Genomic DNA, 22,572 nt, shown 5'->3' with positions numbered 1-22,572 from the left:
TTGGGAACCAAGTGTAATGTGTCAAATTTCAACTATGACACGAAGATGAGTGGTAGAGCAGTGTCCAGAGGACATTGAAAGTCTGAAGGATATAGATAGTTTGAGTGGGCAAGGGTCTGGCAGATGGAGTGCAATGTTGGTAAATGTGAGGTCATCCATTTTGGTAGGAACAACAGCAAAATGGACTATTATCTAAATGGTAAAACAAATGCAGCATGCTGCTGTGCAGAAGAACCTGGGTGTTCTTGGGCATGAATCACTAAAAGTTGGTTTGCAGGTGCAGCAGGTAATTAAAAAGGCAAATGGAATTGTGTCCTTCATTGCTGGAGGGATTAAGTTTATAAACAGAAAGGTTATGTTGCAGCTGTATAGAGTGCTGGTGAGGCCACACCTGGAGTACTGTACTCAGTTTTGGTCTCCTTACTTGAGAAAGGATGTATTGACACTGGAGGGGGTGCAGAGGAGATTCACTAAGTTGATTTTGGAGTTGAGAGGATTGGTTTATGAGAAGAGACTGGAATTTAGAATTAGGGGGATCTTCTAGAAACATAAATTTATGAAGGGAATAGATAAGATAGAAGCAGGGAGGTCGTTTCCCCTGGTGGGTGAAACTAAAACTAGGGGCATAACCTCAAGATAAGGGGGAGCAGATTTAGGGACTTCTTCATCCAAAGGGTTGTGAGTCTGTGGAATTCCCTGCCCAGAGAAGCAGTTGAGGCTACCTCGTTGAATGTTTTTAAGGCAAAGATAGATTTTTGAACAGTAAAGGAATTAAGGGTTATGGCGAGTGGGTGGGTAAGTGAAACTGAGTCCACAAAAAGATCAGCCATAATCTTGTTGAATGGCAGAGCAGGCTCGAGGGGCCAGAAGGCCTACTCCTGCTCCTAGTTCTTATGTTCTGCCATCTCTAATTTCAAATTGAAACCAATGTTCTAACAAAGTTTAAAGCCATGTTTGTGTTAACTTAATTTCAACATAAATTTCCTACTTTGCACAACTCGGCACATTACAGGCATAAAACATGACAAACTTGCTTAAGACTGAATTCTAGGTTGATTTTCTGGTGCACTTTAATGAGGCTATTTAATCCTTGGCAAACCTTTACATTGTCCTATTTTTCAATGTTTCAATAATGGTTTACATGATTTAATAGGATGTTACATTTACATGATTCTGAGGAATTCATGTTCCCAGAATATTTAACAATAAACTTTATAATACTGACAGATTAATAATATACATATCTCTTATACAAGACTGATACAGATCAATAATTGTCTCTTGTCTTCTTCGAAGACATTAAATCATTTGCAATTTCAGAAAATACATACAGAAATAGAATTAGAGCTTCTATAAAACAAAACAGTTTATAAACAGAATATTTACGATTTTTCAGCCAGTAGTACTATAGCTTGAATGAATTTTCTGGCAACTGAAAACTTTGTAGGGTCAACACATGCTACAGTTAAAAAGTACATGCTTCACTCAGTCTCAGATTTTTAATCCATTCTGTTGATATCAAGTTACTATGCAAATTAAAAGTATTTATAAAAATGATTCAGATGATGGGATAATTAACTATTCCCTTACACACACATCTGGGTCAAAAAGGCAGACAGCATTTTTTTAAAAAATCAATAAAATTGACTTAAAGACTTGTTGGAAAGAAGGCACACAAATCCTCAACTTTTGCAAAGATACAAATCTAATCAGTCGAAATGAAATATATAAAATGGAGTGACTTTTATAAAGGCTTTTCTTTTAAGTACAGAAATGTTGATAAGGAGTTTTTGTGTAACCAGAAAGGATCATTTGAATTTGTTTTGTGATCTCATTCTGCTCTTTAACTTGTGGAAATAAAATGACCACTTCAAAAATATAGCTAATAGTTAGCATCAATATAAATTTCATTAAAAAAGACACGAGGCGGGAATCTCCAGTTGCTGACGCTGGAGAATCCCCGTTTGCGCTGAAATTGGGGGCGGAGAGAAATAGAAGGATAAAAAGGGTGAGAGGAGGTTTGTGTGGTGCATAAAATGTCAGTAAATACAGTTTATGACCAATTTCTGCAGAGTGTAAAATGAGAATTTATAAAATGAAGCCTTTTGGACATGACATCTTTGATTTATGTGCTTACAAAAACCCTTTTCCCATACATTTTTATTTTCACTTATGTCACCCTAATATACATTTTCCTTAGCTAGTCTTTCTTTCTTGTCTTCACTAATAACATTATGTAATTTGTAAATTGAATTAAATACTGTCCATATTATTCATATCAAACCACCATAATTTATTTTTCCTTAATCTACAGGTTTTAGCTTTCAAGTTTGATGAGATCTAATTACCTTTTGAAGTAATTTATTCTTTTACGCCGCTGAAGTATATGTTTCAGTTTTCCAAACTTTAAAACCTGATATGTGTGGTATGATGTGTTAATCAGTTGGATGCACTGAGCTCAATGTCAGTTCCCAAAAAGCTTAGTAACATCAAATTAAAATACCTCAATTTTAGTGTTAAAGCAGCTCCTTGATTCAGTGGAGGTTAAGCTATACGTCAATTCAATGGTATGATCCAATATAGACTGCTTGCATAGTTTCTTCTGAACACGATGATCTTATATATATTTAATACTACTCTCAAATGGCAAAATACTTTTCTTTTAAAAATATTTAGAAACTATTTAATTTGCTTGACTTAATAAACAGCTCCCTAATTGAGATAATGGGATGGAGAAATTCTTTTCAGCCTCCAGATGATAAACTGCCATTCATCTTATTTGATCACTGCTGTTTTGGATACTGTTCTAGAGATGGACAGTTCATATGAATACAAGTGCATTGCTCATGATGCATGGAGCAAAATGTGAGGGAGCTAGACAGGGTCAGATTGGAAGGTTGGATGCCACTGGGCAGGAAAAGGCTGCCAGTGAAAGGAGGTGAAAAAACATTAATTTTAAACGGAGTGTCTCCCTCTGCATGAGATCCAAATGGTATTGGCATTGAAAAATTGGTGCAAGAGTGTCTGTCCAGGCACCTGACAAATTTGTAAAAGTCCTTTCCATAGATTACATGAAATGAAATGAAAATCGCTTATTGTCACAAGTCGGCTTCAAATGAAGTTACTGTGAAAAGCGACTAGTCGCCACATTCCGACGACTGTTCGGGGAGGCTGGTACGGGAATTGAACTGTGCTGCTGGCCTGTCTTGGTCTGCTTTCAAAGCCAGTGATGGGATATGATGGTAGGTGCTGTCAAGTGAGGTAAAATTGTCTTTGCATAGTCCCAGAGGGGATCTTGTCGGAATTAACTGGGTGAATCAGGAAGCATATAGTTGTTCCAGATTTTCAATTATATTCACATGGAGGCTCTAATGGTTGACAACTTTTGCCAAGTCAGAGTTCTTCTACAACAACAACATACATTTGTATAGTACTTTGAATGTAGGAAAATGTATCTGGGCACTTCACAGCAGTGTAGTGAGACAGAAACTGACACCGAGTCAAAGGAGGAGATAGTAGAACAAATGGCAAAACACCTAGTCAAAGATGTAGGTAGGCTTTAAGGTGTGCCTTAAAGGAGGAGAGTGGGGGAGATTTTTAGGGAGAGAATCCTACAGATAAAAATCTGAACAACAAAGGGCCTATAATGGGACAATGCAGAAAAAAGTCATAGGGGGAAGAATGTAAACTTTGAGAGGGTTGTCATGCACAAAGAGATTGCAGAGACGAGGAGAAGCAAGACCATAAAGGAATTTGAACACAATGCTGAAGATTTTAAAATCAAGGCATTGATTTTGACACTGGGAACCAATGAAAGTCAATGAGCGCACAGGTTATTGGTGACTGGATCTTGGGTTTTGCCTACATTAATTGTTCAATATCCTCTTCTTTTAAAAACTAATTTGAGCATATTTGCATTTTCTCCACTCTGGCACAGTATACTAACAAACACATGCATTTATATAGCACCTTTAACACAGTAGATTATGCCAAATTACTACAATATTGGGGCTGGTGTAAAGCACCTCCACCCCCCCCAAATGGTAATGATAATGGGAATTAGGCTGAAATAGGGCTCAACTGAAAGATAATTGTCATCAGACACTGATGTTCTCTTTCATTGGCTGGCAGTGAATTCACACAAATGGTTTCTGGATTTATATTTAAATATCGGCAAACACAACACTTTAAACTGTGATCATTTTCATAATAATCTCCATGGGTGTAATGTTCAGTTGGACTTTTGTTTTACGGCTCTTGTGAATTCAAAAACCTGTAAAGCTGGTTTACCTTTTTTAATTCCTTCCAATGTACCTAGTTTAGAGAACATTCATTCCTTCGCAAGCCAACGTTTTCCTTGTATAAACTTTATCGATCATAATCTTCAATTTTAAAAAAAGAATGTTTCTACCAGTGATATTGCAATTTAATATATTCTGGGTTTACCATTTGTTAAATGATATCCTGATAAAATTGTGATAATTATGGGAGTGTTTTCCCTCCAATAGTAGAAAATTATAATCAAATGGGACATGGTGCAAAGACGTAGGGCAGACCTGCACTCCTGTTGATTACAGCTGCCTAAAATGGCACAGGATTGTGGAATCATGAATGACTTGGATGAGGGAAGTTGAATATTGCCAAGGTGGGAAGGCAAGTGGTGAGGATGACACAGAGTCTACCGAGGGATATGGACAGGTTAGGTGAGGAGGCAAAAACTTGGCAGATGGAATAGAAGTAATAAAATGTGAAGTTATGCACTTTGGTAGGAAGAATCAAGGAGCCAAATATTATTTAAATGGAGAAAGAGTGCAGCAAACTGTAGCACAGAGGGATTTGGGTGTCCTTGGGCATAAATCACAAAAAGCTAGCATGAAACTTCAGCAGGTAATTGGGAAGGCAAACGGAATGTTGGCCTTTATTTCAACAGGATTAAGTATAAAAATAGGGAAGTCCTGCTGAAACAAGGTATTAGTTAGACTATACCTGGAATATTGTGAACAGTTTTGGTCCCTTTAACCAAGGAAAGATATAGTGACATGGGAGGCAGTCCAGGGAAGGTTCATTGGGTTGATCCCGGATATGGAGGGATTTTCATATGAAGAGAGGTTGAGTAGATTGGGCCTGTATTCATTGGAGTTTAGAAGCATGAGAGGTGACCTTATTGAGATATATAGGATTCTCAGGGGGCTTGACAGGGTAGCTGTAGAGAATGTTTCCTCTTGTGGGAGAGTCCAGGACCAGTGAGCATAATCAAAGAGCAAGAGTAAGACAATAGACGAGGAGGAATTTCTTCTCTCAAGAGGGCAGTGAATCTGTGGAATTTGATATCGCAGAGGACTGCAGAGACTGGGCCATTAAATATATTCAAGGCTGTGATAGACAGATTTTTAATCAGTAAGGAAATTAAGGGCTATTGGGATAAGGCAGGAAAGTAGAATTTAAGATTATGTCAGATCAGCCATGAAATCATTGAATGGCAGAGCAGACTCGATGCCGAGTGGCCTACGTCTTATGGTCTTATGTCATAAATGTTTAATTTCTTGGTAAACATCATGCTTTAGCTGAAATTTAAAGGGACAAAATTGGTTATGGTTGCATCCATATAGGGGAGAATACCATCACTCATCAATGACAAAGCACATCCTTATAGTGTACATTATCACCAATAATCTCTCCTGTGAGCAAAACAGCAAAAAAACATTTTAAACTCATCACATCAAATAGTTAAACAGTACTTAAATATTAAAAATACACAAATACCTGAATATTCATGACTTATTCTAGCCTTATGCTCAGACGATAGTAATAAATCAAGTCAGACTTTGACCCTTGTGGTTTAAGATGTCACCTGAACATTCTGAATGGATTACTGTACTGAATTGTAGTCAGTGTCTGACATCATTATTCTCTAGATGGTAACTATTAGTTGGCAGTGCTGTTGTCGGAGTTGATGATACATTGTAATGCTACCAATAGTACGCTTTTTGGATAACAGTTACTAGGTTTCCTTTGCAACTGTTAAATTGGTCATTTTCAAAGATGTTTTACCGTTGAATTCATCAGAGGTTACTCGGAGTCAGTGTTTTCGAAAGCATTATCGATAATGGCTATGCAACACTGCTGGTAGAACATGGGGTACTTTGGGTGCTACTAATGCTGTGGTTGGTGCTGCTGTTCTGAGATGCAGGTGGATTAGTGGGGACAGGTGGTTTCTTTTCAGAAGGACCTAGAAATAGGAACAAACTAGTAAACAAAAGTTTACTGCGCAAGTATAAACATGTTTACACATTTGCACTATTTCCTTATTCATCTTCCAAAGTTGTCACTAATGTTAATTTAGCCATTACAGCAACATAGATGGGATATACAAGTGCTAACTAGTAAACTTAGTAGACACCAGGGTATATTTTGCACCTCAGTTTAGGCTTAAATATTTAGCTGCTAGTGTAAACTTTAGCCAAATTCATAGTGAACTGATTATCCATAATTTGGTGAGGTCAGTTGATATGGATATTTTTGTAGCTACTTGGGAAGGTGGTGCCGTAGTACTATTGTCACTGGACTAGTAAAACAGAGACCCAGAGTATTGCTCTGGAGACCCAAGTTCAAATCCTGCCATCGCAGATGGTGAAGTTTAAATAAAAATAAAAATCTGGAATTAAGTCTATTGATAACCATGAAACCATTGCAGATTTTTAAAAATTCATTCATGGGACATGGGTATTGCTGGCTGTGCCAGTATTTGTTGCCCATCCTTAATTGCCCTTGAGGGGACAGTTAAGAGTCTACCGCATTGCTGTGGGTCTGGAGTCACATGTAAGCCAGACTAGGTAAGGATGGCAGTAGTGAACCAGATGTGTTTTTTTTTTGGTTTTTTAAAAAACGATAATCTACAATGGTTTCATGGTCATCATTACACTTTTAATTCCAGATTTTTATTGAATTCAAATTTCACCATCTGCAGAGGTGGGATTTGAACCTTGGTCCCCAGAGCATTACTCTGGGTCTCTGGTTAACTAGTCCAGTGACAAAAGCACTACGCCACCGCCTCCCATAAAAACCCATTTGGTTCTGCCTCTGAACCGGCTTATTTGAAAATGGCTCAGGGGCAGAACACTGCTGTCAAACTAGCTTACCAGCAGGCAGTGGAAAATTCCAGGCCCGCCCCCTTCAGGCTTCAAAACTTTGGCTCATGGTTCTGCAAATCAAGTAGCGAGTGTGGCAAACTGATACCGAAAACTGTTGGCAACAGATGTGAAGTTACTACTCACCAGTGTGTGAATAGATATACCACAGAGCTGCAATCAGCAATGCTCCAATGACAAATGCACCAAATGCAATTCCTAATGCAGCTGACATTTCCAATCCTTTGATCTCAGAGGGATCTGAAACAAGCAAATAAAAAGGCTTAATTAGAATGAAGTTACAAAATTTAAACAACAGCAGTCTAAAAGAAAATATTCTAATCTACTACAGACTGACAGACATCCATCAGAATCAAAATATTGATCAGAAAGTGCATTAATAAAACAAGATTTAAGAATCAAGATGTCCAGAAATACCCATATTAATGAGAAAGCGTTTCCTTTACAGGATAGGAATTTCTAGTTCAATTTAAGATTTCAGTATTGACATTTCAAACATGGGCTATTTTGAAAGAAACATGTCAGCTAGTTGCATGATCAAAAACCGTTTTGAATAATTTTTGTTCCTTTTTTTCTTTCTTTCACCAAGTCTTTTAAGTCATACACCAAGTTGTGCTCTTGAACAACAGTTACTAATTTACATAGAATTTCCAGTGCAGGAGGCCATTCGGCCTATCGAGTCTGCACAGGCTCTTGGAAAGAGCACCCTACCCAAGGTCAACACCTCCACCCTATCCCCATAACCCAGTAACCCCACCCAACACTAAGGGCAATTTTGGACACTAAGGGCAATTTATCATGACCAATCCACCTAACCTGCACATCTTTGGACTGTGGGAGGAAACCGGAGCACCCGGAGGAAACCCACGCACACACGGAGAGGATGTGCAGACTCCGCACAGACAGTGACCCAAGCCGGAATCGAACCTGGGACCCTGGAGCTGTGAAGCAATTGTGCTATCCACAATGCTACCGTACAGAATGATGTTTCTGTGGTCAGATACTAACTGAATACGAAATGCAAAATCTTTGATTATGACGGCCATGGGGTTGATAATGAAGTGCTCTGCTTCCCACATGGGTACCAAGTACAGCTCTGTACTCAAGGGGATTAGATCATCTGATGATGATTGTGCTGGTGCCTCCTTTCCATCAAAAAATTAATGAAGGCATTTATTTCCCCTTGGAAACAATGATTATCACCTCTTTGACATGTATGCACTGCACTGTTTGATATGGCAGGTGTTTTCTAGGATGGTTTAGAAGGAGGCAGCACCACAACCTCATTCTAGAATAACCTTTATTTTTATGGGTGCAGCCTTTCCAGATTCGATGTTGTGTTCAAACTATTGTGCAACTGATAGCATAATTCTGTGGCAGTCCCCCACTTTGAATCTTCATGTCAAGGTAAAGGCGCTAGTGTTAGTGTAGTGCCAAAAATACTTTCAGGGTCAGGTCAGATAAAAGTCAACAGTAACCCAGTAACCTCTATTAATGAGAAGTCTTGGCAGAGAAAAAAAGACAAGTTCAAAAATGGAAAACTATCAAGCATAACCAACTAATAGAGAACAAAATACATTTTTGTATTTTCAAACCCCCTCCCACCAAAAGTTAAAACATTATTGAAGCCTTTCTTTGGCAAGGCAGATGCTATGGGCAGAGCATCATAGAGTTTACAGTGCAGGAGGCGACCATTCGGCCCATCAAGTCTGCACCGGCTCTTGGAAAGACCACCCTACCCAAGGTCCACACCTCCACCCTATCCCTGTAACCCAGTAACCCCACCCAACACTGAGGGCAATTTTGGATACTAAGGGCAATTTATCACAGCCAATCCACCTAACCTGCACATCTTTGGGATGTGGGAGGAAACCGGAGCATCCGGAGGAAACCTACGCACACACGGGGAGAGTGTGCAGACTCCGCAAAGTGACCTAAGCCGGGAATCGAACCTGGGACCCTGCGGCTGTGAAGCAATTGTGCTATCCACAATGCTACCGTGCTGCCCAATCCATAGGCATTGATTTGAAGACCCATGATTTAATCTAAAGATTTTTAATATTTAAGTAAGAACCAAATCTCCCTCTGGAAAATCAGGTTCCTCATGGATTGAGCGCCTAAAGTTTCTGGCCCTGAAGGTAACATATTGTGCTGCAAAATCTATTTTACATCAGACCCAAAACTATGGGTGTTAAACTGGATAAACTCTGAAAAACAGTATTGGGATCATGATATGCAATTAACCCGCATCTGTTCCTAACGATACAGGCAGCAGGTTAAATTTGTGCTGTCAACTAGCTTACATGATTATTGTATACAGCCATTGCTACCGGCGCTATTCGTTGGCTGCTGTATCAGCAGAATTGTCCAATATTGTGAAAGTGCTACTTAAAGGCACCTTTTAAAGGGGAAGTGCAGAATGGTGATAAGGTATCCATTGTAAATTGAATCAATCGTAGCACATGAGAGACTGTGCACCAATGTTTTCTGATGCTGCTCTGGAAGTCTTAGTGCAGGAAATGGAGAAAGAGGAAAATCTGTTCTCCATAGATCATCATGACTGCTAAAGTAACCTACTGGGAGGGTGGCAGTGATGCGACAGAATAGGAACCTACTGCCCTCTCTCAGCAGTCCCTTACTCCCAGTCCCTTGCAACTGCCGCTCAGCCAGTTGGTCCAAATTTCTGTCCCCCATGCCAAGATCGTATAGACTGAAACTGCTCAAAGCTTTCCATCCAGGTCATCTGAAGCTTCCTTATCGGAAGGTCAGCAGATGGCTATCCTGTAGTCACTGGGGAAGTATCTTGCAGGAGCGCTATGAAAGGCGGTAAAAGAATGCACAAGGTGAGTAGTTTGGTTTCCTATTATTTATTTACTGATTGCTCTGGTAGAATGATATAGTGTAGATTAATTTGTTCTTAAGGGCAGCACGGTAGCATTGTGGATAGCACAATTGCTTCACAGCTCCAGGGTCCCAGGTTCGATTCCGGCTTGGGTCACTGTCTGTGCGGAGTCTGCACATCCTCCCCATGTGTGGTATGTATTAGGGGTATTATGGTACCCTGTGATGCCGAGAGGCTATTGGTGGATAGACGCTGGGTCCCGATTGGATCAGCCGCCTACTGGCTCCACCCAGTAAGGTGGAGTATAAGAGCCCAGTTCTCCCAGCAGCTGCATTCTGTAACTGTGCTGCTGGGGAATAAGTCTGCGTTATAAAGCCATCGATTGACTCCTTCTCATCTCGTCTCGTGAGTGATTGATTGTGCTACACCGTGTGTGCGTGGGTTTCCTCCGGTTTCCTCCCACAGTCCAAAGATGTGCAGGTTAGGTGGATTGGCCATGGTAAATTGCCCTTAGTGTCTAAAATTGCCCTTAGCGTTGGGTGGGGTTACTGGGTTATGGGGATAGGGTGGAGGTGTTGACCTTGGGTAGGGTGCTCTTTCCAAGAGCCGGTGCAGACTCGATGGGCCGAATGGCCTCCTTCTGCACTGGAAATTCTATGATAATCTATGATTAAAGAGACTTCACTTCCTGGAGCAGGCCACAGGCTGCAGGGTTGCTGGGAGAGGCGAGTGCATATTTAAAAGAGACTTCACTTCCTGGAGCGGGCCTATTGGCTCATTGGAAATCAGGCAGGGTACAAAAGGTGTGGCAGGAGTGCCTTTAGTCGAGTGCTGATTGGAACAGAGTGCATCTGAGTTTAGGTGAGTGACTGAGTTCGGGTGAGTGGCGAGAGAGGGCTGTGTTTTTGTTGGTGTTCGGGTTTATCCTGGAGGTTCTATTAAAAAAAAAATTATTTAAATTAATTAACTAGTTGAATATGGCTGGACAGGTGATGTGCTGTTGCTGTATGATGATGGAACTGGTGGATCCCATTGAGACCGTCAGTGACCACATCTGCAGCAAGTGTTGGATGCTCGAGGAACTTCGGCTCAGAATTCATGAGCTGGAGACAGAGCTGCACACACTGCGGCACATCAGGGAGGGGGAACATTACCTGGACGCTTTGTTTCAGGAGGCAGTCACACCCGGTAGAATAAGTTCTGTTAATTCGGTCAGTGGTCAGGGACAGAGTGGTGTGACTGCAAGGGAGGCAGGTAGGGGGATCCTGAGTTTAGGAGTTGAGGAGCCTCAGCCCTTGACCAACAGGTATGAGGTACTTGCTCCCTGTGTGGATGAGGAAGAGGGCTGTAGGGAGGATGCGTTGACTGACCACTGCACCGTGGTACAGGAAGCCATTCAAGAGGGGGGAACAAAAAGACAAGTGGTAGTTGTAGGGGATTCTATAATTAGGGGGATTGATGGCATCCTTTGTAAGCCAGATCATGAGTCCCGCATGGTATGTTGCCTGCCCGGTGCCAGGGTGAGGGACATCTCTGATCGGCTTGAAGGGATTTTGGAGAGGGAGTGGGAGGATCCAGTTGTTGTGGTCCATGTTGGGACTAACAACATAGGTAAGACTAGGAAAGAGGACCTGTTTGGGGATTATCAAACACCAGGGACTAAATTAAAGAACAGGTCCTCCAGGGTTATAATCTCTGGATTACTACCCGAGCCATGTGCCAATTGGCATAGGGTTGAGAAAATTAGGGAAGTTAACACGTGACTAAAGGAGTGGTGCGGGAAAGAGGGATTCCATTTCATGGGGCATTGGCATCAGTACTGGGGCAGGAGAGACCTGTACCGTTGGGACCGTCTTCACCTGAACCATTCTGGGACCAGTGTTCCAGCAAATAGGATAAATAGGTTGGTCACAAGGACTTTAAACTAGCAAGTTGGGGGGAAGGGAAGGGTAAAGCTATGGACAGTATAATGGTTAATGGAGAGCAAGGCAGCAGGTTACGTGACAGGTTATTATGTAGAGATATGGGTTCAAAGACAAGGAAAATTAGGAGAAAGGGTAAGAGGAAAAATAATTTGCGAAAAGTTACTGATCAAAGTGTTAGGATTCATAACAAAGACATAAAAAACAGCATAAGTGTACTTTACCTGAATGCTCGTAGTATACGGAATAAGGTGAATGAGCTGATGGCGCAAATCATCGTGAATGACTATGATTTAGTGGCCATTACTGAAACATGGTTAAAAGATGGTCACGACTGGGGGTTAAATATCCAAAGGTATCAGACTATACGAAAGGATAGAATGGACAGTAAGGGCGGTGGTGTAGCTTTGTTGTTTAAGGATGGCATCCGGGCAATAGTAAGGGATGATATTGGTGCTATGGAGGACAAGGTTGAATCAATTTGGGTGGAAATCAGGAATAGTAAGGCGAAAAGGTCACTGATAGGAGTAGTCTATAGGCCACCAAATAGTAACAGGATGGTAGGGCAGGCAATAAGCAAAGAAATAACAGATGCATGTAGAAAATGGTACAGCGGTTATCATGGGAGATTTTAATCTGCATGTCGATTGGTTTAACCAGGTTAGTAAAGGCAGCCTTGAGGAGGAGTTTATAGAATATGTCCGGGATAATTTCCTGGAACAGTATGTAATGGAACCTTCAAGGGAACAAGTGGTCCTAGATCTGGTCCTGTGTAATGAGGCAGGATTGATTAATGATCTCATAGTTCGGGATCCTCTTGGAAGGAGCGACCACAATATGGTGGAATTTAAAATACAGTTGGAGGATGACAAGGTAAAATCAAACACTAGTGTTTTGTGCTTAAACAAAGACGATTACAATGGGATGAGAGAAGAACTAGCTAAGGTAGACTGGGAGCAAAGACTTCATGGTGAAGCAGTTGAGGAACAGTGGAGAACCTTCCGAGCGATCTTTCACAGTGTTCAGGAAAGGTTCATACCGACAAAAAAGACGGTAGAAAGGGGAAAAATCGACCGTGGATATCTAAGGAGGTGAGGGAGAGTATCAAATTGAAGGAAAAAACATACAAAGTGGCAAAAATTAGTGGGAGACTAGAGGACTGCGAAGTCTTTAGGGGACAACAGAAAGCTACTAAAAAAGCTATAAAGAAGAGTAAGGTAGACTATGAAAGTAAACTTGCTCAGGACATAAAAGCAGATAGTAAAAGCTTCTACAAATATAAAAGACAAAAATAGTGGCTAAGGTAAATATTGGTCCTTTGGAAGATGAGAAGGGAGATTTAATAATAGGAGATGGGGAAATGGCTGAGGAGCTGAACAGGTCTTCACAGTGGAAGACACAAATAACATGCCAGTGACTGATGGAAATAAAGATATGATAGGTGAGGACCTTGAGATGATTGTAATCACTAAGGAGGCAGTATTGGGCAAGCTAATGGGGCTAAAGGTAGACAAGTCTCCTGGCCCTGATGGGATGCATACCAGAGTGTTAAAAGAGATGGCTAGGGAAATTGTAAACACACTAGCGATAATTTATCAAAATTCACTAGACTCTGGGGTGGTCCCAGAGGATTGGAAAGTAGCAAACGTGACACCACTGTTTAAAAAAGGAGGTCGGCAGAAAGCAGGTAATTATAGGCCGGTAAGCTTAACTTCGGTTGTAGGGAAAATGCTGGAATCTATCATTAAGGAGGAAATAGCGGGGCACCTGGAGGGAAATTGTCCCATTGGGCAGACGCAGCATGGGTTCATAAAGGGTAGGTCGTGTCGGACTAATTTGGTAGAATTTTTTGAGGACGTTACCAGTGCAGTAGATAACGGGGAGCCAATGGATGTGGTATATCTGGATTTCCAGAAAGCTTTTGACAAGGTGCCACACAAAAGGTTGCTGCATAAACTAAAGATGCATGGCATTGAGGGTAAAGAGGTAGCATGGGTGGAGGATTGGTTAACTAACAGAAAGCAGAGAGTGGGGATAAATGGGTGTTTCTATGGTTGGCAACCTGTAACTAGTGGGGTCCCTCAAGGATCAGTGCTGGGCCCGCAGTTGTTCACAATTTACATAGATGATTTGGAGTTGGGGACCAAGTGCAATGTGTCAAAGTTTGCAGACGACACGAAGATGAGTGATAAAGCAAAAAGTGCAGAGGATACCGGAAGTCTGCAGAAGGATTTGGATAGGTTAGGTGAATGGGCTAGGGTCTGGCAGATGGAATTCAATGTTGCCAAGTGTGAGGCTATCCATTTTGGGAGGAATAACAGCAGAATGGATTATTATTTAAACGGTAAGATGTTAAAACATGCGGCTGTGCAGAGGGACCTGGGTGTGCTGGTGCACGAGTCGCAAAAAGTTGGTGTGCAGGTGCAACAGGTGATTAAGAAGGCTAATCGAGTTTTGTCTTTCATTGCTAGAGGGATGGAGTTCAAGACTAGGGAGGTTATGCTGCAATTGTATAAGGTGTTGGTGAGGCCACATCTGGAGTAGTGTGTTCAGTTTTGGTCTCCTTACCTGAGAAAGGACATATTGGCACTGGAGGGAGTGCAGAGGAGATTCACTAGGTTGATCCCAGAGTTGAGGGGATTAGATTATGACGAGAGGTTGAGTAGACTGGGACTGTATTCATTGGAGTTTAGAAGGGTGCGGGGGGGATCTTATTGAAACATATAAAATTATTGAAGGGAATAGATAGGATAGATGTGGGCAGGTTGTTTCCACTGGTCGGGGAAAGCAGAACTAGCTGGGAATTACCTCAAAATAAGGGGAAGTAGATTTAGGACCGAGTTTAGGGTGAACTTCTTCACCCAAAGGGTTGTGAATCTCTGGAATTCCTTGCCCAGTGAAGCAGTTGAGGCTCCTTCTGTAAACGTTTTTAAGAAAAAGATAGATACCTTTCTAAAGAATAAAGGGATTTGGGGGTATGGTGTACGGGCCGGAGAGTGGAGCTGAGTCCACAAAGATCAGCCATGATCTCATTGAATGGCGGAGCAGGCTCGAGGGGCCAGATGGTCTACTCCTGTTCCTAGTTCTTATGTTATGTTCTATTAATTTAGGACAAAGGTTCGGCACAACTTTGTGGGCCAAAGGGCCTGTTCTGTGCTGTATTTTTCTATGTTCTATGTAAGGTTTGGATTTGACTTTGCATTTGGTGTTAGTTTTCATTTCCATGATGAACTAAAGATGAATTTAATGCTGTTAACAAGAAGACAATGTGGTGATTAGTGAGAGAGGAAAGGTAATGAGAAAAGTGTGGGATCATTGATGTATGGGAAGGTGTCGGTGAAATTACTGGCATCATTCATGAACAATCTAATCACAGACTCCTGACAGAAAGGGACTCAGTATTTTAGTCTCCCTTCCTGTTCCTCAGTCTGATAGGTGATGGCTAGAGCAGTTCTATTATAAAGCTCATCATGTTCAGGTTGTGCAGCATAATACCACAATTCTTCAATTGAGTACTGCATGACTTCTTCAGAGTGGTCAAGGCAGCGGGAGCAGTGTTTGAGGACAGTGAAGGTCTATTCTGAAAGTTCCATGTGCTAGCATGTCTCTCATTGCAGGCCTGTTCAGGTACGTGCGGTTCGTGACCAGAGTAATAAGCCATGTTTGAGAGTGGCTAACCCTCATCACCCAATAGCTAGCTTTTATCTTGCCATGCTAGTTCAAATACTGGTGAAACAGTGGACCACTGCAGAACAAAAGAATCCTGACTGTTGCCAGGATAGTGTTCATTCACTTGCATGATGCACTGTCTGTGCGTGCAATGGCTCATGTACAAGTGGAATCCTTTTCTGATGATGAATATGGAAGAGCTCAGATGAAGAGTATGTAAAGAAATCCAGGTGCAGTTGATGATAACCTGCAACATCAATGCACAAGGAAGCCTGAAATCTGTTGTGATTACTCCTTTTGTTTGTTTCTGATAAGAGGAAATGAGATGTACGTGAACATTTCATTCCTTATGTTCCTATGAGATGCACCTGTTTCTCATTGTATGGAGGTGGGGTTCAGGAATAGTGTGAATGAGCATACAAGGAAGATGGGGTATGCCGAATTGTGTGCCCAGAATTGCTGTATCACATCTGTTATCACATCTGTTTGAACCCAATGCTTAACATTTAACTGCTGAAATGAAAAACAAATTACAACTCTGAGTGAGGACTGAGAAAAGAACTAAAGCAATCAAATCATTTGAAATCTTTTATCAAAACTCTTATCTTCACCACTTTTCATTATTAGAAATTTAAATATGCAGGAATTAAAATAGTTCCTTGCATAATAAAATTCTTTATAATTACATATTCCATACTAATACACTTGATCCGAACTATAAAATATTTTTCTTTGCTTTCAATATATTTATTAATGTTTTCTTCAGAGATCTGTGTCCCTATGATATTTGTGAGTATAGTTGGTCCCTACATTCAGGCTTAAGAGTATGCCTGCCTTTCCTGATTATATGGAAGAGTTAAGAAAAATTTTTTTTAGAGTATCCAATTAGCTTTTTCTAATTAAGGGGCAATTTAGCGTGGCCAATCCACTTACCCTGCACATCTTTGGGTTGTGGGGGTGAAACCCATGCAAACATGGGGAGAATGTGCAAACTCCACACGGACAGTGACCCAGGCCCGGATGGAACCTGGGACCTCGGTGCCATGAGGCAGGAGTGCTAACCACTGCGCCACCGTGCTGCCCTCATAGGGGCTGGTTTAGCACAGGTCTAAATCGCTGGCTTTGAAAGCAGACCAAGGCAGGCCAGCAGCATGGTTCAATTCCCATACCAGCCTCCCCGAACAGGCGCCGGAATGTGGCGACTAGGGGCTTTTCACAGTAACTTCATTTGAAGCCTACTTGTGACAATAAGCGATTTTCATTTCATTTTCATGTAAGAGTTGAATTAATTTTCTCAAACTTCCATTTCCTCCCTTATAATAGACTTTAATTTGTGTGTCATAAACCAATGCATCTTCCACTGGACGAGAAACTTTTCAATTCTGGTAGAAAAGCCTAGCAAAGGTACTAACCTTCTGGCCTGTAACTTGTGGAGTCTGGACCGTAAGTTGTGGGATCTGGGGATTTGGAACAACCTAAAAGATAAAAATAAAATAGTTTAACAACATATTTTAACAAGCCTTTCCTCCAACTATGGCTTGCAACCCTAAATGCAGTAAATTACTATAATCATCATTACATTTTTGTTTTAATATTTAAAAATAAATTTACTTATTCTGGAGATCTCAACAGTACTTATATTTTCAGTTTGATTTTATAGGTCAAGTAAAAAATATTTGAAGCAATAACATGGTCTGACCAGTTTCGTCAACATATGTCGTTTGAATGAATATGAATCTTTCTTCTGTTTTAAACTGTTACCAATTACACCACAAAATAATTGCTTATGAGGAAAGCCATTCAAGCCCATCTTGGTTCTTCTGTCCAGGCTAATGCTAAAATGTCCACATTGCAGCAGAGAATTGTATCTTAAATAATTCTTGGGGATTTGCCACCACTGAGGTATCCTGAAATATTTAATGTATTGATTATGCTTTGTATTAAGAAAAAACACCCGATATCCGATTTAAATTTGTAAAAGGCAAACTTTGAACTGTGTGCCTTATCCTACTCTTTCAATTTAAAACAGTTTTCAGATTTTCCTTCTCCATGCTGTTTATGATCTTGTATATTTCTACAAGACCACATCTCTTTTCTCCAGTCTTTCCTCATAACTGAATTTAAAACTGGAGGTGATTCTCATTTTTGCTTTACTTTGCACTGGCTCCTGGACTTTAATATCTCCCTCGTGTCTCAATGAACAAAAGTGGACAAAGTATTCATGATGTGAAGAGTAGTTAGATTTTGACACTATTTGAGTAATGCATCACTCATCAAACGACAATCAGCTTTTCTATTGTCTATAGTTCCAGGTAAAGACATTGGTCTACCAGTAAATACTTCAAATGGACTCAAACTCTAGGTTCTGTTTGGTGTTGCTCTGATGCTACATAAAACTAGTGGTAAAGCTCGAGGCCATGGCATTCCTTCTTGATGGTACTTTGATAATCTCTCTTTCAAAGTTTGGTTCATGCGTTCCGCTTGGCCTGAAGATTGTGGATGATAAGAACAATGTAGTTCCCACCAGATGTTCAATAATCTACAAACTTCTTTGTAAACAGCACCTGTAAAATGGGTTCCATTATTCCAAATACTGTCAAGATCTAACAAATGCCGCTAGTTCGGTTTCCTTACAGGTATCAGCAGTGTGAGGTGATCCTCCTGAAGGTAGACATGACCTCGCACCAGGGATTGAAGTCTATGTTAAGAAATTGCACAAAGAACTGTTGGGGTCCAAGTGGGGGGGGGGGGGGCATCCCTTTTAATATTTCTGAAACAGCAGAATGGCATATTTTTCAAATTATTACTCATTCTTCCCAAGTTCGTGAGGAGGCCAAAACATGTGGAAAAAATAAATTTCACATCTACCTAAAAAGGAGGGTTAAATTGTGGAGATCTGCAGGTTATTCATTGACTACATTTTCTGGGTGGTACCAACCCAATTACGATCAAAAATCCTCTCCAGCTTAACTTCCCAACTACCCTTAATCAGGAAGAATCAATAGGCTTGACAAGTCGTAACCCTAAGGGACTAGAAATGGGATACAGCAACTGTATACACTATTTTCATGTAAGTAGAGCTTACAAATGCATTACAATGTTAGTCAAAGTCACCTTTGGTTCTTCTCCATTGACAGGTTATATAATTCTACCAGTGGTAGAATTACTCGGATATTGCTGGATTCGCTTCTTATAAATGGTACTTACTTTATTTGTAACCATAGGGCTTATCCTTGGCTTCCATATTTTTAGTCAGGATCATGTTATTTGGGGTATGCAATACCTGCTAGTCGTCATTTCCCTTCTTTATCAGAGGTAACCGGGGTAAGAAGTAAACGTGCTATAACTACACGAGACAGATTTTTTGCTCAGTTGTTTCCTTTCTATTGGGATACCAAGGTAGCCAGAGGGTTTAAGAAAATAACAGTAATCATAGAAACGGTAGCTAATGATACTTCCATAGCCCTAGTCAAAATTTCCGCTGAGATGTTAACTATCCATACTGTGCCCGTACAAAACCGAACGGCTCTTGATTATATTCTTGCTGAGAAAGGTGGGATGTGTTCCCCGACTGGACTCTGGATAGCTCCAAAGAAATTACTAATTTGGCAAAACACATTTAAAAAATGAGGTTGAAAACCCGAGTCCAGTACTCTTTGGAGTTGGACTACGGAGTGGTTGGGATCCTTAGGAGTTTCAGTGGTGTAAGTCCTGGTCATGTTCTTTGAAGTTATTTTTGCTATATATCTTGCATTTGTGACAATCAAATGCATCTGTAAAAGAATGTCAAAAACATCAAAAAGCCCTGAAATAGTCATACCATCACAAGATATGAAGGGTGCTTACTATTAATTTCTCATCAGGGACTGCAAATGCGTTTATTTTTGTCTTTGCTTTACTTTTTAACTATTGTAATTTATCTGTTCTATTTTTATTTAGAATAACCAAAAGGGGGGGGGGGGGGAAATAATAGATTACAGATTTATTGATTCACTGATTTATTGCTTCACCGATTTATTTGGTACCTTTAAGAATTGATGCAGTATAATTCTTAAATTCAGTACATAGACAGAAAATAGAATATTCACAAGGCTAAAGTCATTGTTTCAGATAAAGATATGAGAATTGCTGTAAAGGAATTTAATATATATCAGAATCGAACATTTGTTTCAAGAAAAGTTGCATAAAAGCCCTCATAATGAATAGATCATTGTTCTACCATATATTTAGTAACGAGAAAGTATCGCAGCCTTAGCAACTGAAACATTTAGTAATAAAAATGTAGCAAAACCTGAGCAACAAGCAAGGTTACTGCAGAGCACCTTATCTTTGTCGGATTGGTACACATGGTGGGCGCACATAGACATTTAATTAATTTGACAAACATTAATAAATCTTAAGTAATGACCAATGCCTGGATAACAAATCATGTTCTAAGTGACAGACAGTTACTTGAATAAATCAGGAAGCCTCAGCTGAGAATTAGGAACCAACGAGAGTGAATACGAGGTTAGACCATTGATAAATTCTTTAAGAATAAGGCTTCATGATAAAGTTTTGTTCTGTATTTATGCTTTAAGAAATTTCCTAAAATTTTTGTTTAACTCTCTTTATTATGTTTTGATGTAATATTTGATCGGAGTTTTAATTTATTTTTATGTAAGAGAATCAAGGTAAATGATTAGCAAAAAAGTTGTATTTTGGAACACCTCCAATAACCGGGCCTGTGGCTCTTATTTGAAGATAAAATAAGAGATCTTACCAAGCACTGTAAATTTTGACCATGGCTTCCTCAACCTGACAGCAACTAAGTCAGGTTGTGCAGCAGATGTTGATGGGATTTACCCAGAATTCCTGAAAAACAGCTGATCACTGGGAAGAAATTGGCTCGCAAAGCCTTTTATGCGCATCAACAGCACAGGTACCATTAAAAACGCAAGATGTCAAACCAACGTCGTGCCCATTGTCAAGTCAAAGAAGCCACTCAACAATCCGTAGCTACTTCCCCATCACCCTGCTCTCAACATACAACGGTCCTTGAACACCACCTGCTAAACAGACCAAGTCCCACTCTGGAAATAGCAATGCTTCACCAACAGGTTTTTTTGTTTTTGTTGCACAGGCCACAACTGCTCTAAGCAGGTCCTGATCCTAACTCCAAATATTGTGGCCTGTTTCCAGAAAAACCTGAAGATAGGAACCATTTTGTTGACTTATCCTGTGCCTATGACACAGTACAGTGCACAGGCATGTTGAAGATACTCTCCAACATTATCTGCTGTGTTGAAAAACCTACAACTAATCAACTCCATAGTCATCTACTAACAGTTCCGTATGCACCTTGGAGCTTGAATCAGATGCCGATGCATAATCAACAACAGGGTCCCAGAGATTAGTCTCTGCACCAGCTCTCTTCAACATGTATACCACTGACTTCTCCCCCTCAAAATCATGTTTTTTTGTTTATGCTGACAACTTGGCCCTGGCTTTCCAGGCTAAACAACCTCAAGACATTGAGAAAACACTCCATAAAGGTCTATAATAGTAGCAAATACTGGAAAAATTCAGCAGGTCAGGAGAGAGAAACAGAGTTTAAGTTTTGAGTTCAATATGATTATTCTTCCCACTGAGGAACCAGTTCGGAAGAAGAGTCATATCGGACTTGAAATGTTAACTCGGGTCTCTCTCACCATAAGGGTTGCCAGACCTGCTGCATTTTTGCATCATTTTCTGCTTTATTTCAGATTTCCAGTATCTATAGTATTTTATTTTTATATCACAAAGATCTATGTTCTCTGGAAGCCTACTTCAGAAAATGGCAACTTTGACAAAACACTACTAAGACTATCATTTCAGCTTTCCAGCTGAACAACTTGGAAATCACATTAGTTCTATGGCCAAAAACACCCACAACCCAATGTTACAATATCTTGGCATCACTCTTGATGGTACATTGACTTACCAGTGACACCTCCAGAATACTGGAGCCAAGCTCAAGACAAGAGTGAATCTCATACGGAAATTGGCAGGTACTACCTGGGACAGCAGAGCCACCACACTACATTCTGCTTCACTTGTGATTTATACAACAGCAGAGTACTGCTGCTCAATCGGACTCAGGAGCTGACTCACAAACATGGTAAATTTTCACCTCCAGGAGATCATGAGGATTTTCTTCTGGGAAGTTGAGACCAACACAGCTCGAGTGGCTGGCACACTGAACCTCCCGATGTCTGCAGGGACATCATCCTCCTCAAAAGAACACCACATTTGAGAGCTAATGAAGCACTCCCATTCACACACAACCTCAAAAAAACATGTACTCCTTTCAAATTCCATTGCCCCCTCTCAAACATACATCACACCCTACAAACTGATCACAATCCGAGGAAATTGTGGCATGCATTCTGATTTATGTTGTAGGTGTAACATAAGCGGCTTCCTCGTGGTGCACTTGACAAACGAAGGTTCAGACGTGGAGATAACTTCAACACGTTTATTAAACTATTTACACTTCTATTACTCGGGTTCGACACTACTGCTAATCCTACTATAGCTACCCAGACTGACTAACCAGTTGCTCCAATCCACGTGGTGGGTGTAATATTGAATAATCTGTTCTCACAGACTGTCTCCACTGGAAAGAGGCAGATCATGTGTGTGGTGTCCTTTATATATGGGTTGGTGTAATGCCCCCCCTGTGGTCGTGTCACCTCCGTGTGTATCGTGAATGTCCATTGGTTGCGTCCTATCTAACTGATCTATTGGTTGAGTGCGTGTGTGTGATGTTTCTGGTGCTCCCTCTAGTGCCTAGCTAGCCTACATGTGTTTACATTGATGCACATCACCACACATTCTACGTATGTCAGTGTGCTACTCCTGTATCCGCTCCAAATGCTGTGCATATGGCCCTCCACAAGATAAAAATGGAAAATGCTGGAGATATTCAGCAAGTCAATATAGAAAATAGGAGGAAGGAGGCGGCCATTCG

General features: G+C 40.7%; 1 protein-coding gene across 4 annotated transcripts in view; it reads right to left on the bottom strand.

Moving 5' to 3' along the window:
* Positions 1 to 1,045: 1,045 nt before the first annotated feature.
* LOC140399235 (transforming growth factor beta receptor type 3-like) overlaps positions 1,046 to 22,572 on the bottom strand; it is a 172,473-nt gene continuing 150,946 nt past the window's right edge. For all 4 annotated transcript variants that reach the window (XM_072488640.1, XM_072488638.1, XM_072488642.1 and 1 more), the window contains 3 exons: positions 16,994 to 17,056; positions 7,275 to 7,388; positions 1,046 to 6,229 (listed from right to left, as the gene is read on the bottom strand). In XM_072488640.1, coding sequence (XP_072344741.1) covers positions 6,111 to 6,229; positions 7,275 to 7,388; positions 16,994 to 17,056 — 296 coding nt within the window. In that variant the 3' untranslated portion in view covers positions 1,046 to 6,110. The remainder of the gene's footprint in view (positions 6,230 to 7,274; positions 7,389 to 16,993; positions 17,057 to 22,572) is intronic.

The sequence above is a fragment of the Scyliorhinus torazame genome, chromosome 22 (assembly GCF_047496885.1).
Source record: "Scyliorhinus torazame isolate Kashiwa2021f chromosome 22, sScyTor2.1, whole genome shotgun sequence".
NCBI lineage: Eukaryota > Metazoa > Chordata > Chondrichthyes > Carcharhiniformes > Scyliorhinidae > Scyliorhinus > Scyliorhinus torazame.
Note: the sequence above shows the minus strand (reverse complement) of the source record. Positions and strands in the feature narration are given on the sequence as shown.